The 15,958-nt window shown below is 41.8% G+C and overlaps 1 protein-coding gene across 3 annotated transcripts in view; it reads right to left on the bottom strand.

Annotated features, from left to right (window-relative positions):
• The window catches only part of Mylk (myosin, light polypeptide kinase), a 257,238-nt gene that overhangs the window by 216,956 nt on the left and 24,324 nt on the right, over positions 1-15,958 (bottom strand). Inside the window, exon 1 of one of the 3 annotated variants that reach the window (NM_139300.3) lies at positions 454-531. The exons of the other annotated variants lie outside the window; for them this stretch is intronic. Within the exon in view, the coding sequence (NP_647461.3) occupies positions 454-477 (24 nt within the window). The 5' untranslated portion in view covers positions 478-531. Of the gene's footprint in view, positions 1-453; positions 532-15,958 lie in introns of those variants that run through there. 3 annotated transcript variants of the gene reach the window in all.

Genomic DNA, 15,958 nt, shown 5'->3' with positions numbered 1-15,958 from the left:
CTGTGTCTGTTACTACAAGAGCCTTCTCCATAAACAGAAGGCGAGCACATCTGCGATCTGTGTGTGTGTGTGTGTGTGTGTGTGTGTGTGTGTGTGTGTGTTCTCTCAGGCAACCTGAAACAGCTCACTGACATACAACCAGCTGTGGTTATAGGCTCAGTAACAGGGTCCCACTATATCCTCCAAACCAAGGAGGTCTGCCTCCCTACAAAGACAAAAGAGAATTCAAAATTGGGCAGAGTTCATCAGAGGGGTGCCCTGGAAAGTCGGGAGGGGAAGTTTCAGGACTCATGCATGAATAATCTCTAGCAGAAGCTGGAAGCCCCCTCCCCACCCCTCCACCCTTTCAGATTTTGTCCTGGCTGCTCCCAATGACACTTCTCATTGACTCTAAATTTTTACTGGCTAAGCCAAGGCCAACAAGTAATTCTAAAAAAATCATTGTACTCTCACCTTCCCAGGTAACTGGCCAGACATGCTTTCACATAAAGGCTCTCTTGGAAACCCAGGCAGAGACACGAGTTCCCCTCTACAGCTCTCCAGGATCCTGAGGCAGAATGGTCAACAGCAGCAGTACTTAAGCCCTGCTGACTCACCAGTGCCTTCTCTGTGGTCGGCTGTGGTAACTGGTAGGAGGGCCAGGGAAGGGCCTGGAGAACTGCTTCCGGCCCTGCACGTACCAGGGAATGTTCTGAACTGCAGCTCAGAAGCCACAGGGGTGGGGAGAAGAAAAGGAAAAAAAAGGAGAAAGGAAAGACAAACCAATCAGAGACAGACATGTCAAAGAGTATAAGAGCAGCCAGGAACATTACCTTGTGCTCAAGGAAGTCTCACAGGTGATAGTAAGGGGTGCTACAAACTTGGAGTTCAGAAACAACAGTTCCAAGAAGAGCCTTCTTCACCATGGAAGACTGATGGGCAGTATTCTGGTCAGGATGAAGGACTGGAAAGGGGTCTGGCACAGGTGAGGGAGAAGGGCTTTGGTTCTGACGAGGGTGAGGGAGAAGGGCTTTGGGTGCCACCTCCAGGCAGTGAAGGTATAGATGGATGACAGGGTCTTCTGGAGAAGTTGCCTGGGTAAGCTGAGGCCTGGCTTGAGAGACACTGCCACGGATAAAGGGCTGACAGAGCTAAAAGAAAATAATACAGTGTGGAAGAAGAATGGCCTCAGAGGCAAGTGTCCCTCTGACAGACTGGGCCTCTGTTCTTTGTTTCTCTAGAATTCACATCAAGGCAGCCGACAGAGTCCACCCACTCCATCAAGTCCAGGACACTAAAGGTCTCTCGTCTCCTTTCTTCAGAGACCTTTGCTCCTTCTGGAGGCAAATTTTACATTTTTACGCGGGAAACTAATGCCTTTAGAAGACCCATTTCTCTCAAAGTGCAGGTTCGTGGATTTTGCCCTCTGTAGCTTGTTTCTACCTTTCCTGAGCTATGCTACTTTATGAAGGGCAAACCTAAAGGGAAATGGGCTCTCATCATGGCATATGGGAAGCCAGGAGGCTACAGAATGAAAGATCCTTGTGAGGTCCCTTAATGAAGCACAAAGGAGCCCCAGAGGGCTCCTTCACACAGAGTTGATGGCTTCCTTCCTACTTTGAGGCACATTCTAAAGAACTGTGAGTAACTGGGCTCTTAGAGGAATGCAATGGCTGGGCCTACCTCGGTCTCCTGGCTGGATACTCCATCCATCTGGCAGGAAGCACCAACTTTGTCCTATTTGGCCACAAGACCAAGTGGACACAGTCAGGATGGGCATTTCTGCTTCTCTTCTGTGCTAAGTCAGACGGAAGACAAAGCGGAAGCTCAGCTCTTCTGCTGCTGGCGGAGAATTCCTTGACCTTAGCTCCTCTTTCCACACGTGTGGAGCTGGTACCACATCCTCTCTAGTCACTTTCCATGATCTGCCAGCTAGAGAGGCCTCTAAGCTCACCATGCCTCTCCTCTATTCTCAGAGCCACCACACCTTAGATAGACCCAGTCAGGGCCAGGCCCCTGGACATTCCATCACTCCCACTCTCAGGCCTAGAATAAGCCTCTCCTGGCTACAATCATTAGTACTTCCCTGTTCCATGGACTCTTCATATTCCTTCTTTCAAAGGTCTTGAAGTCACAAGAAAACATGAAACGGAGCTACTGAGCATTTAAGAGTACGTGTAGAAAGGCTCATTCTAAGCTAACTTTTCAATCTGCCAATAATTCCATCTATTCCCAAGTTTCATGACACTTGGGAGCAACCAAAAGAAAAAAAAGTTCACTTTTTCTGGAGCAAAGCTGATGAGAGGCATGAGAGAACATGTCCCCCTACTCCACCCCCCCAACTGAATTCGTAAAGGCTTCCTACAGAGCGAGAGTACACATCACCATAGACTGAGCACCACTGGACACTCAAGAAGAAACATTTACCATTTGGTCTCTTTTAATATCAGCATCTGTTTTAAGAAACCATCGAAATACTAAAGTGCAGTCAAAGGCCGTTCGTTGCTTTCGTACTGGGGCAGAGGTCAGGATGCTAATACAAATTTCATGGTTCTGAGCAGAAGACTGTACTGCCGTCACCACCCATCCTGGTGGGAAGGGATGAAAGGCTGGTGATCAATGAGTCAGAGGGCATTGAATGTGTGGTGAGATGGATTGTCTTAATGAATTGAGGACAAAGGAAAGAAGATCCAATTACCTACATTAAACAGAAAGTTCATTATAAAGAACAGTCTTGCCTAAGATGCTAAAAGCATCCCTGCAAAGAAGCACTGGGAAAGAAATCAGCAATTAGTGGACCTCTTCTAGTATCCCTCTTAAGCACCAATTAAACCTTCACTGGGAGTTGACAGCAGTGACCACAAGAATGTCTGCTCCAGGGTGTATGGGAGGAACAGGTGCCAGGTTTCTGCTGTGTCCGTCTGCTGGTGGTAAAGTACATATATATTGTCTATCTGAGGAGGAAGGATCCTGTCAGGTGCTATTGGCTAGACAGAAAGCTTAACAGTGGACTACAGACATGCCCAAGGAAAGAAAACATGCCTATCCTAATTTTGATTCCCTCATACATCAAAATGAGGTCACAGCTAGGACACCAAAAGTATCCTCCAACGTATGAGAAGGAGAAGCTATTTCAGATTAGCGAGGTCCTCACCCTGGTCAGTTGCCTGTGACAGTTGAAGATTTCTAGGTCCACTTCAGACCTGCTTAACTAAAACGTTTATGCTAGAGCCTGTGTATCAACAAGCTCTTCTGATTCACTGAATCTAAGAACCACTGGTCTAGAAAGTCTGGAGTTCATTTAGCAGCCAGCCACAAGAGGTGCTTTACAGGTGGGGCTTTGTCTCTACAAAGGTTCTGTTGTACTCAAAGAGGAAGAAAGGTGTCTTCACGCGTCTGTGGCAGCCAAATGACCAGAAGCACCTGGAAAAGGTCCTGAAAGCCCAAGAGTTAAGAAATGAAGGAAGGGGGCAAAGCTATTCTCTTTGAATAGCTAATGCACTGTTATAGCTCAACACCGGAGACATAGCCACGCCTACTCCCAGGTGCCTAACACCAACATGTCTTCCAGAGTCAGCCATAGCACCCGTCTCTTAGATACAGATGGTAAAGAAAGACATGGTTTTGTCTCCATTTTCTTACATATCAATGACAGCATATTATATATACTGTTTTACACATTGCTTTTTTTCCCAGTTAATATAGAAATATGCCTGTGCCATACTAGAAATATCTAGAGCCACCTAGAAAGTTTCTGAGTGTCTGAGAACATACAACGACACGGGCTGTGAGAGTCTTCCCTGCAGAGAAGGGAAGGCTGTTGGGCCACCACATGGTTTTTCAGTGAACCCTGAGTACAGAGCACAGCCTCAGGTCTCCATTTGCAGAACACTGGGCAAGCCCTATTGTGTGTTGTTTCATAACAGGAAGGTAACATGGATAGCCTCAGCCAGACCATTAAAATACAAAGTAGCATTACTGGATAAGACTAGTGCCGGGTGACTCAGGTACCCCAGGACAAAAGTAGAAAGGAGCTTAAACACTAGAGAAAACTCAAAGCAATGACATGACTTGAAACATTTTTATCTGTTAAGTTCAGTAACTATGAAAGAACATTTTATCTGTAAGAGTTAAAACCTGATGAACGATAATGGCACAAACTAAGAACACTTACTACTGGGGGGTAATTGTTAGGATGTGCCAGAGACCTGGGATGGAGGGAGTCCCCTGGGGGCACCAATGGAGGTGACTCTAACTGAGACTCCTAGCAGTGGGAGATATGGATCCTAAAGTGGCCAATCCTGTAGCCAGGAAGAACTCTTAGTGGAGGGATAAAGGCACCAACCCACCCACAAAACCTTCAACCCAGAATGTGTCCTGCTTACAAGATGTGCAGTAGATCAATCGGGACAAAGATAGAGCAGAGATGGAGGAAATAGCCAACCAATGACTGGCCCAAATTGAGACCCATCCATAGGACACTATTAATGATGCTCTGTTACGATTGCAGACAGGAACCTAGCCATAACTGTCCTCGGAGAGGCTCCACCTAGCAGCCAATTGAAACAAATTCAGAGACTCACAGCCAAACATTAGATGGAGCTCTCCGGAAGTCTTATGGAATAGTTGAAAGAAGAATTGAGGGAGCTCAAGAGGACAGAGCCTCCACAGGAAGACCAAGAGTCATCTAACCTGAACCCTTGAGGGCCCCCAAAGACTGAATTAACAACCAAAACGCAAGCACAGGCTGGACCTTGGCCCCCTGCACATATATAACAGATGTCTTGTCTGGCCTCAGTGGGAGAGGATGTGCCTAGTACTACAGTTACTTGATGTGCTGCGGAGGGATGTGGTGTGGTGTGTGAGGGGAAGATGAGAGAGAAATTGGGGGAGGATCTGTATGAGGGGGTACTGGGAAGAGAGAGTAAACTGATAATGGGCTGTAACGTGAATAAATAAATAAAACACTTAGCACTGGATAGGGCCAGTTTGCAACACTTATAATCAAGTATATAACACAAAATAAAATACACCAGATCCAATCTTGCACCAAGTTCTACTGCAGTAACCTTTTCTTCAAAATTACTTCTGCTTATACTTCCTTCAGCTCCATCAGGAAGGTGTCTTTCCTCTCTGATGTCTACTGAGCTTTTAATTTTTATTTATTTATTTTTTTTACCAATGTACCCTACAAAAGTAAAACATTAAAGTTTAAAGTAAATAAATATATAAATAATTTTACTGAAAAGGATTCTCATGCCATATAATTTATATGAGTCAGAAGGGTTTTCCTGCTATGGCCACCATCTCCTTGACAAATTTCAGACCACCCTCATCCCTAAGGAAGAAAGTCTATACTCACTGCTGCTCCCCACCTCCCCAAACCCCAACCCAGGCAATCAGCAGTCCACATTCCATTTCAGCAGACTAACTAGCACATGTAACACAACCAGAGAGTCAGAATCAATGACCCTGTGGATAAGTCTACATGAAATGCCCTCCACTCTCCACTGAAGAACAAACAAACAAACAAAAACAGGAAAAGAACAAACTTTTAAGAGCTAGAGCATAGTATCAGATGTTCTAAAGCAAACAGTGCATTCCAAATAAGCATAAGAAATAGAAAATGGGGGCTGGAGAGATGGCTTAGTGATTAAGAGCACTGAGTGCTCTTCCAAAGGTCCTGAGTTCAATTTCCAGCAACCACACAGTGGCTCACAACCATCTATAATGCGATCTGATGCCCTCTTCTGGTCTGTCTGAAAATATCTATTGTGTACTCATACACATAATAAATAATCTAAGAAATGGAAAATGCTGGTGATAAAGTGAAACAATAAAACTCAATATTACAGTAGTTAGAAAAAAGATAAAAGCAAAGAAATTAAATAAATAAATAAAGCTGACATGTTTTATTACAGCCATATTAATAATTTTATTAAATAAAAATAATTTCATTAAATAAAACTAAAGAACTAAAAATGGAACAACAAAGAAAGACCCAATTATATACTATCTACAATAAAGCCTTCTTTGAGGGCTAAAAATGCAAGCACTTTTTAAATAAAGCAGAAATGGCTACATTGATTCCAGACAAAGGAGTCAGAAGATGGAACACTGCTAGGAGTAAAGGCAATCACTTCACAGTCAGTCAGTTCACTGGAGAGAGAATAACATGCAGAAGTTTAACATGGACTTCTAAAGTACTTTATCCCAAAACTCTTAAAACTAAAGGTAGAGCTAGGAAACTCCACTGCTATAATTGAAGGCTCCAGGATACAGAAGACAAGGGAGGGCCAGATGAGCTGCTCACCATTCCAACCCAAATGGCCGGATTCTCCATCCACAGACACCAAAATCACATTCTTCCCTAGTACACGTGTAACGTTCATCAGTTAACCCAGATTCTGGGCCACCAAACAAACCTGAATCAAACTAAAAGGGAAAAAAAGAGGTGTAACTTAGGAATGGTCTCTGAGAAAAATGAAATTGAACCAGCAGGGTCAACAGGAGCATATCTGAAATGTTTTTAACGTATATTTAGAGATCCAAGAGTATACTTCTAAGGAACCATGGTTCTAAAGAAGTCATAGAAATTTTAGAAAATATTTCAGTTTGGCTGTGCATGGTGGTGCATATGCGTAACCTCGCACTCCAGAAGCTGAACCAGGAGGACTATGAATATGAGGCCAGTCTGAACTACATAAATCCTATCTCAAAAACCAAACAAAACAAAAAACAAAACCAAGAACAAAACCCTCAAAGTGAATGTGAGGGTTGCAAGAGCCTAAAAAGAAATCTTTATATTAAATGTAGTATTAAATAATTATACCAGTGAAGAAAAAGTCTCAAATCGGTGGGCTAAGCTTTCACTTTAGAAAACCAGAATAAAGCCAAATTAAATTCAAATTCATCAGAAGAAAGGTAATAATAAAGGCAGAAATCAATAAAATTGGAAAAAAAGGAAATAGCATGAATAGAACCAAAGTTTAATTTATGAAAAGATCAATAAAGTTGATGAGTGTGCAGGCACACTGGTCAGGGAAAACAGATAACAAAAGCTACAAATCTCAGGAATGAAGCAAGAGCCACTACCACAGATCCTACAGATACTGAAAGGCAGACTAGTCTTCCTTTAGTTACCTCCAAGTGGATGTCTGAAAACAGGCTTTGTATATACTTTTTTTATACATATGCAATTATATGACAAAGCATAATTTACAAATTAGGCAAAATAAGAGATTAACAACTACAAATAGTACAGCAGGAAAAACAATGTAGTATAGTAACAATAATTTCACATTTTAAGATCATCCTTAACTAAATTATAGGTTACTAGAACACAAACACCCAATACAACTGTATATACATGATATGTACATGATAATTTAAATAATCACTAAGTAACTGGTAGGCAGATTGGCTTGAACGTGGTTACTCTGAACAAAAGGACAGAGCAAGATGCCATAAAACTTCACCATGCTGTTTAAAGATGTAACTAATTAAAATTTCTCATTTAATATTTTTTGACTCACCATGGACCTTGAGCATATAGTCATGAGGGATTTGGTGCCTTATATATTATGAACGACTATATGCCCACAATTTGTCAAAAGATAAAACAGACAAATTTCTTTAAAAAATACAAACTGTCAAGAGTCACACTGATTAAGTATATAATCTGAACTAAAGAAATGTCACAAGACCAACATTACTTGATATGAAAATCAGATGAAGACATGAGTAAGAAAGGAAAGATCATGGCTGACAAGCTTTTGTCATAGGTTATAGGGCTATTGCTGAATCTAATTACCCAAGTTTGATCCCCAGAACTCACACAATGAAAGGAGAGAACTGACTCCTGAAGGTTGTCCCCTGACATTCACACGGGTGCCATAACACAGGCATGCACACAAACACATGTATGATGGATAGTTGATGGATGGATGATGGATGGACAGACAGAAGTATGATGGATGGATGGATAGATGGATGGATGGATGGATGGATGGATGGATGGATGGATGGATGATGGATGGATAGATGATGGATGGATGGGTGGTTGGATGGATGGATAGAAAGATGGATGGATGGGTGGATGGATGAATGGATGGATAGACAGATAGACATATAGATGTTTAACAAAGTCTAACAAACAAAACTACAGACTACTATTCTTCATGGATATATAAATTAAATTATAAATATGTACTCAAAATATTAGCAAACTAAACTCTGCAATATAAAAATACATCATTGCCATGTAAGATTTATCCTAGAAACATAAGCCTGATTCAACATTTGGAAATCTGCATAAAAATGTAAAGTTGCCTCTTGATTTGTCCAATCATAAATTGAAAATATAAAACATAACATTCAAATTTTAGCTATGGTTTAAACTAAAAATGTATTCCTTTTACATAATGATAAAGTCAAGAGTTCCTAAGTCAAATCACTGTAAAGTCAGGGACTACTAGCACGTGATAGATTTATTGGACAAACCTCTCCCCAAAAATCTAACATAATTGAATTTCTATTCATGGTTTAATTGCTCTAGCCAGAATACACAACAAACAACAATGAAACAAAGAAACCTGGGAAGACATGTCTGAATCACACAAGCATCATGAAGGATCCAGAGACTTTTAACAAAGATACATGGGAGAGACATCAGCCATGTGACAGAGCTGTAGCAAAGTACTGACTGCAGGTAAGAAAGAACTGGTCACACGATGGCAGAACTCAACTGAAGAAAATACTTCAAATTATCAGATCTCTGGGCCCTTGCAATTGTTTCCCATTTAGAGTGGTGGACTCTTAAAATGAATTTTAAAGGCCCTGGACAAGATCTGTTGGGGACACTGTAGGGCATCAAGTTCTTAATGCTAAGGAAGTGTAGGAAAAGAAAATCCAGTTGGCTTAATGAATGTTGACAAAATGGCAAGTAAGGGTGTGAAATTAATTTACATTTAAAAACCATGACACTATCTTTACATTAGTAAATAAGCAGAGATGTGTACATATTCTTTGAGGGGAGCATGTTTTGAGACAGAGTTTCTCTGCACAGTTCTGGCTGTCCTGGAATTCTCTCTGTAGATCAGGCTGGATCTCACAGAGATCCACCTGTCTCTGCCTCCTGAATGCTGGGATTAAAGGTGATTGTTGCTACCACAAAGGTGATGTGTACACATTTCTAAACTATATCACAATTACACACAAACATTTCTGCATTACTCAAAAGAAGCTAAGTGACAGCTTAGTCCTTCTGCATTTATATTCAACAATATCTTTTCTGTTCATTTCTCTCTCTGCCTCCTGACTTGTCTCTTGAAGATCCATGATTAAAGACCTACTGCTCTTTCCACCCTATTTCTAACCTTCCTTTCAGTGAGTCACTAACACCTCCTGCCACAATTTTCTTTCCACTCCCTTTTAACCTCCTGCAACCACCTTGATCTGGTTAAATACCACCTAAATAGTTAGAATGCTTCTGGTCAAGAAGACTGAACACCATCAAGAAGATATAACATTGCTTCTCAGAGGCTAATAAGATAAAAGTCAGTATATGTCATTGGATTTAGTTACTTTTCTGTTTATATTTACTGTGATAAAAGTTCCTGATCAAAAGCAAATGTAGGGAGAAGTTTATCTTAACTTACAATTCCAGGCTATAACCCAACATTTTGGGAAAAATCAAGAACAAGAGAAAAGAATGCATCCATGTTGTCTGCTTGATGCCTAGAAAGATGTATTCACTCTTCTACAGTTTAGGGCCCAGCCTAGGGGATGATTCTGCCCACAATGGACTGGGTCAATGGGTCAATAAATAATCAATACAATCTTTCAAAGACATGTCTACAGACCAATCTGATCTAGATAATAGCTGAGTTGAGACTTTTCTAGTGATTCTAGGTTGTATCAAGTTAAGGGTTAAAACTTGTAGATCATCTAATTATTGATTAGGCAGTGATGGAAAAACTGAAAAATTTTTGGTACCTTCTGGTACAAGGTTATACTACATTGTTTCCTATGATGATCACCACCAATTCTTCCATCTACATAAACTCATGCCATACCAACTCCAACTATATTACAAATCACAATAGTAGACCAAACCTATCATTTAAAAGGCAAATTATAATAGATAATAATATCTAGCTATTTATCCTACATATTCTAACTATATGTTCTCCAGAATATAAAGCTAAAACACACAAAGACATTTAAAAGAAATAACTGGGAAACTATGTAGGGCAAAAACTAACCATTAAAGAGCTAAATTAATATTAAACAAAATAGATTTTAACATATAGTTAATCGGAAAAGAGACACTCTACATGATGATAACCAGACTTAGATAAAAATGTAAATGATACCCATCCCATAGGAGAGAATCAACCCCTGACACTATTAATGGTACTCTGCTGTGCTTATAGACAGAAGCCTAGCATAACTGTCTCCTGAGAAGCTTCATGCAGTAGCTGAGGGAAACAGATGCAAAAGCCCACATCCAAGCATCAAGTAGAGCTCAGAGAATCATATGGAAGAGTGAGGGATAGGCTTGAGCAGGAAGGGTCATGGAGAGTACAAGAAGACCTATAGTGTCAACTAACTTGGGCCCATGGCTGCTCACAAAGACTGAATCACCAATCAAAGAGCATGTTGGGGCTGGACCTAGGCCCCCTAAGCATTTGTAGCAGATGTGCAGCTTGGTCTTAATTTGGGTCCTCAAACAACTGGAGCGGGAGCTATCTCTGACTCTTGCCTGCCATTGGAGTCCACTTCTAGTAGCTAGATTGACTGGTTGGGTCTCAGTGGGAGAGGATGCATTTAGTCGTGCTGTGACTTGATATCCCAGGACAAGGTGGTACCCAAGAGTGGCTTCCCCTTCTCCTCAGAGGGGAAGGGATTTGTAACGGAGGGTCTGAGAGGAGAAGAGGGAGGGGGGCTACGACTGAAATATAAAATAAATGAATGAATGAATGAATAAATAAATAAATAAATAAATAAATAAATAAATAAATAAGAAAGAAAAGTGTAAATCATAGCACTGGCATTGATTTTAAAAACAGTATCTCAGGCGCTGTAGCCCCAATAACAAAATAACAACAAACTATCTTGGAATCAGCTCAGCCTTGCAATTACTTAGGTGAAAACACAAACTTCTTATTATGAGCATAAAAGCTTGATCTAACAGACATGTATAGAATCCTGTGGTTCCTTGATGATTAAAATATACATTATTATTTTCCAACAGAAAATGTTTTCAAAGACAAGCCTAGTGGGTGGGCAGGGGTGTGGGGGTGGGTGGATATGGGGGACTTTTGGTATAGCATTGGAAATGTAAATGAGCTAAATACCTAATAAAAAATGGAAAAAAAAAAGACAAGCCTGCAAAAGGCAACAATGGAAATCTCAACAAATTCTAACAACCAACCAATTTCAACTCATTCTGTTGCTTTCCTCTACCAATATTTCACCTCTAAGCAGCTCCCCTGTCCAGTGTCCCCTGTCCAGTCTTCTCCCCATTTGACCTTATATGTGCACATTTTATACACTCATTCATTTACTCAGTACATTTTTATTACATATTTATTAGCAGAATCTAATAAGTGCTAATTAACACTGTGGTAGACGCCGGGATTCCTTATCTAAAAAAACAGAGCACAAAGGACCCTCTGTGGAAGAGTTTACACTTTAGAGCCACTCTGTCACTGGGCTGCAAGTGTCCACGGGCAGGACCATGTCTAATACAGATTTAGCTGATTCCCAGAATGCAGTTATCCTTGCTATGGCCGGTGTTACACACTCTGATACTGAGCAAAGAGGGTTGGAGGTACTTGGAGTATGCTGTTAAGTCCTATGGGACATGAATTGTCAGGAAGGTACCAAGATCCAAGAGTACTGACGAAATAAAAACATGCCTCGCCACCCTACTTTTGACAATTCAGTCTCAGGAGTTCTTGAGTTAAAACAGGTTCAAGTCTAGAAACCAGACTGTTAGCATAGAAAGGCCACACAGATGATGATCATGCTAGAATCAATTAAGCCAGACTGGAAGGAGCAACTGTCTCTTAACAAATCTTTGTAAACTGGAGTGCAGTTTAAGGAATCCAGGTGAACTTAGTGACCATGATAAGTAACCAGGCCCTACAAGTTAGCTTCAATATAAGGGCTCTTTTACCCTTTCCCCTATGAGGTAGGAAGGATAGCCATGCCCAAAGAGATACGGGCCAAGAAACAGCGAAATGAGTGCTTACTGCAAGGGATGATATAGCTCACTGCAAACAGGTTCGTGTTCTGACTGCAATGGGGGAAAGATGGTTGGTGCTGGAGATTCTGCTAAGTTCTAGAAAGCCAGAAAAGAAACGAGCCTGAGAAAGGTGCTTCTTTAAAATATCGATTAGCTCCATCTGCAGGGAGGTACCCATTTTGAGAGGCCTCTCAGTCCGAGGAGAAAAGAAAACAAAGCAATAAGCCCATGGCTAGAAAGAGGAAGGAAGGGAGCTATTCAAAGCCTTTGCGCCTCTGCCTAGTAGAATACAATAGTGGGGACCTCTAAGGAACAACCATGGCTTCAACAGAATCCCTTAGACCTGGTGTTTTCTGGGTTTTGGGCCTGTCTGAGTACTGTTACTATGGCAACAAGGCTGGGATGCTCAGCTCTACATGAGAGGTTTATCCCTCCAAATATGCCTCTCAATTAAGCAACAAAGGGATTCGGTGAACCTCAACTAATCTCATATTCTCCCGGAAGACCTCTCTTCGGAGGCACTTCCCCTCCTTACTCCCACAAACTTCCTAGGTTACAATCTGTATTCAGCCCACAACCTCATCTAGGCAGTTTCTTTCACACACCAAGCACATCTGGGTCAAGCCTGAAGTGCCCTGTCAGTCACAGGAGCCTCTGCCACACCTGCTCTGCAGGGACAGAGACAGGACTGTTTTGGAAATTTCTTAAGATCCACATATTTACTTACAGTTGGGCCCTTCTCTCTCTACATCTTCAAATGGATTTGGTCAAACAAAAAACAAAAAACAAAAAACAAAATTGAGTTTCTTTGAACACACAGAGTTTTTCTTTCTGTTCTTTATTATTCCTTAAATAATACAGTGTAAAGTCTAGAGACGACTTAAAGGAGGGCTGGGGAAGTGGCCCTGTAGGTAAAGAGCTTGAGGAGCACAAACACCATACAAATACATACTTTTTTAAAAAGAGAGGTGATTAGAGGACACATGCAGACTCCAGATTGTATCCCCGGAACCTACTTGTCTAGTATCACTTTCTGCTGCTGTGATAAAATATTCCAAGCAACATGGGAGAGAAAGGGCTTAATTGAGCTCACAGGTCCAGGTTATAGTCCATCACAGAGGAAAAGTCACATTGGTAGGGGCTTGAAGGAGCTGGTCATATTATGTGGGAAGCCACATGTGCCGTTGCAGAGTGGCACTGACTACTGCTGGCCACCACGCATAAGTTTGGACAAACAACCAATGTGTACATATGCAGTAAAGTTTTTTGCAAAGACACTGCCTGGCCCGGGCATGATAATGAGGTTCTGTAAGGTACTGAGAGAGAGTAGCCAATCAGATGAGGAACATGCAAATGAGGCTTAGTGCATAACCAATCGGGGTGTGAGACACGCCCCTCCTAGGCCTATAAAAGCAGCACCAGTTCTGGGCTCGAGGTCTTTTTCGCCTCTACAATCAAGCTCTCCCAATAAACGTGTGCAGAAGGATCCTGTTGCAGCGTCATTCTTCCTGGCCAGTCGAGCGCGCGCAAGAATATTACATCTATAATCCATAACAAAGAGGAAGGAATGTCTACTAGAGCTCAGAGCACATTCTCTGCTATTATCCATTCCTGAATCCCTACCCCAAGGAATGGTGCCACCCACAGTGGACATGCCACCCCACCTCAGTTAATATCATCAAGATAATCCCCCACAGACATGCCCAAAGGCCAACCTGATCTAACCAATCCCTCATTGAGACTCCCTTCCCAGGTGAGTCTAGACTGTGTTGAGTTGATAACTAAAACATCAGCCATTGAAAAGCTGGCACAGTAGCACACAATCGCCAATCCAGTGCTTCTGTGGATAGATGAGAAGCAGAAACAAGAGAATCTCCAGAAGCTCGCAGATGAGCTAGTCTGGCGCACACTGTGTCACATAACAAAAGAGAGACCCTGTCTCAAAGACTATAGAAGCTGAGGAGCGACATGTGAGGTTGCCGTCTGACCTCCACACTCAACACAACACCTGCATTCACACAAATACGTGCACAAATATACACATACTCACAAAATTTTTAAAAGGGGAGATGGTTTAACAGATGTAGAAAGGGCAGGTTACATGCAAATATGGAGACATTTAATATATGGGACTTGAACATCTTTGGATTTTGACGTCTTTAGAGGGATCGTGAAGTGAGCTTGGGTCCATTTATATTTTTTCTTGCTTTTCTTTTGTGCTCTAGAGATAAGAGTCTGAAATAGATGCGGTTTTTAAAATGTAAATTAAGAACCTGATCCTTCTCTCCAAAGTGAATTTTTTTAAAGGAAGGGTAATTTGTGAATGTCAGTTATTAATACCTGTAACAGAAAGGCATTCTTGCCTCCATAAAGCCTGAGGCCTCAAATGTAACCAAGGCGAATAGTCCCCAGGTACCCTAGACACGAGAGTCCTCATCATTTCGCCCCTGAATATGTTACTGAGTAAGTCAACTAGAACATGGAATTTTGGCAAGAATATAAAATTAATATAATTGTTCTCATTAATTCAAGTGTGAACATTGCAAGTAGAAACTGTGGGGTGAAAAGTGGGAAGAAGGGACTCTGAAATGCACTGGACCTTGAAACTACAGGTCAGTTCTTTCCAGAGCAGAACACAGTACACCTGAGCCTGGGCAGATCCAGCGTCTATGCTGTAGTCCTTACTTTGTTGTAAAACACAAAGCAACACAACTTAGTTTACAACAGATAAATGGAGAGCCTGAGCATGTAAGACATTTCCTGGGAAAGGGGACCCTCTTTGCCTTTAAGAACTAAATTGAGAAAGCTCATGTCATCCAAAACATACCGCTCTATAACACCCACTGTTCCCATGCAGTGTGCCAGAACCGTCTCAGCAGGTAACTGGGCTGAGTGAGGCATGTCAACCTCAGCCCCAAACCCACAACGTGTGGATAAGTTTCTCTCTGTGTGTGCTCATTTTACTTCTGCTTTTGCCAAACCTACCCTAGCAGCTTTCCATTTAGCTACACAGCCCGTGGTGGCTGATCTTGATTGTCCACTTCATGCAATGCAAATCATCATGGAAGAAAACCAACAGGTGTGTCTGAGAGGTAGTCTCTAGGTAGTGTGTTAACTGAGGAGGGAAGACCCATCCCGTAGGCTGCACCATTCCATGTGATGTTCCGTTCCATTCTGAACTGAATAAAAAATGTGAAAGTGGGGCTGGAGAGATGGCTCAGTGGTTAATAACGCTGACTGCTCTTCCAGAGGTCATGAGTTCAATTCCCAGCAACCACATGGTGGCTCACAACTATCTGTAATGGGATCTGATGCCCTCTTCTGGTGTGTCTGAAGATAGCAACGGTGTGCTCATTCATATATATAAAATAAATAAATAAATAAATAAATAAATCTTTTTTAAAAAAAGTAAGAGTGAGCTGAGCACCAGAATTCATCGCTCTCCCCTTCTTGACTGCAGCTGCCATGTGACTGCCACCTCACACTCTTGCTGCCATGCCTTCGCCAGGACAGGCTACATCACTTCTGACTGTAAACTGGAAGAAACCCTGCCCTCACAAAAGGCGATTCTGTAACTTTGTCACAGTGGCAGGAAAAGTAATTACTATACTATCGACTCAAATGCTTCTGTATTGTCATACATGTGTGTCATTATACATCATTCTAGCCTGTCTCTCTCTCCCACTCCCCCATGCTTTAGTCATGCAAGGCAGGCAAGCTTGTTCT

The sequence above is a fragment of the Mus musculus genome, chromosome 16 (genome assembly GCF_000001635.26).
Source record: "Mus musculus strain C57BL/6J chromosome 16, GRCm38.p6 C57BL/6J".
Lineage (NCBI taxonomy): Eukaryota > Metazoa > Chordata > Mammalia > Rodentia > Muridae > Mus > Mus musculus.
The sequence above is the reverse complement of the archived record's forward strand: the minus strand, read 5'-3'. Positions and strand labels throughout refer to the sequence as shown.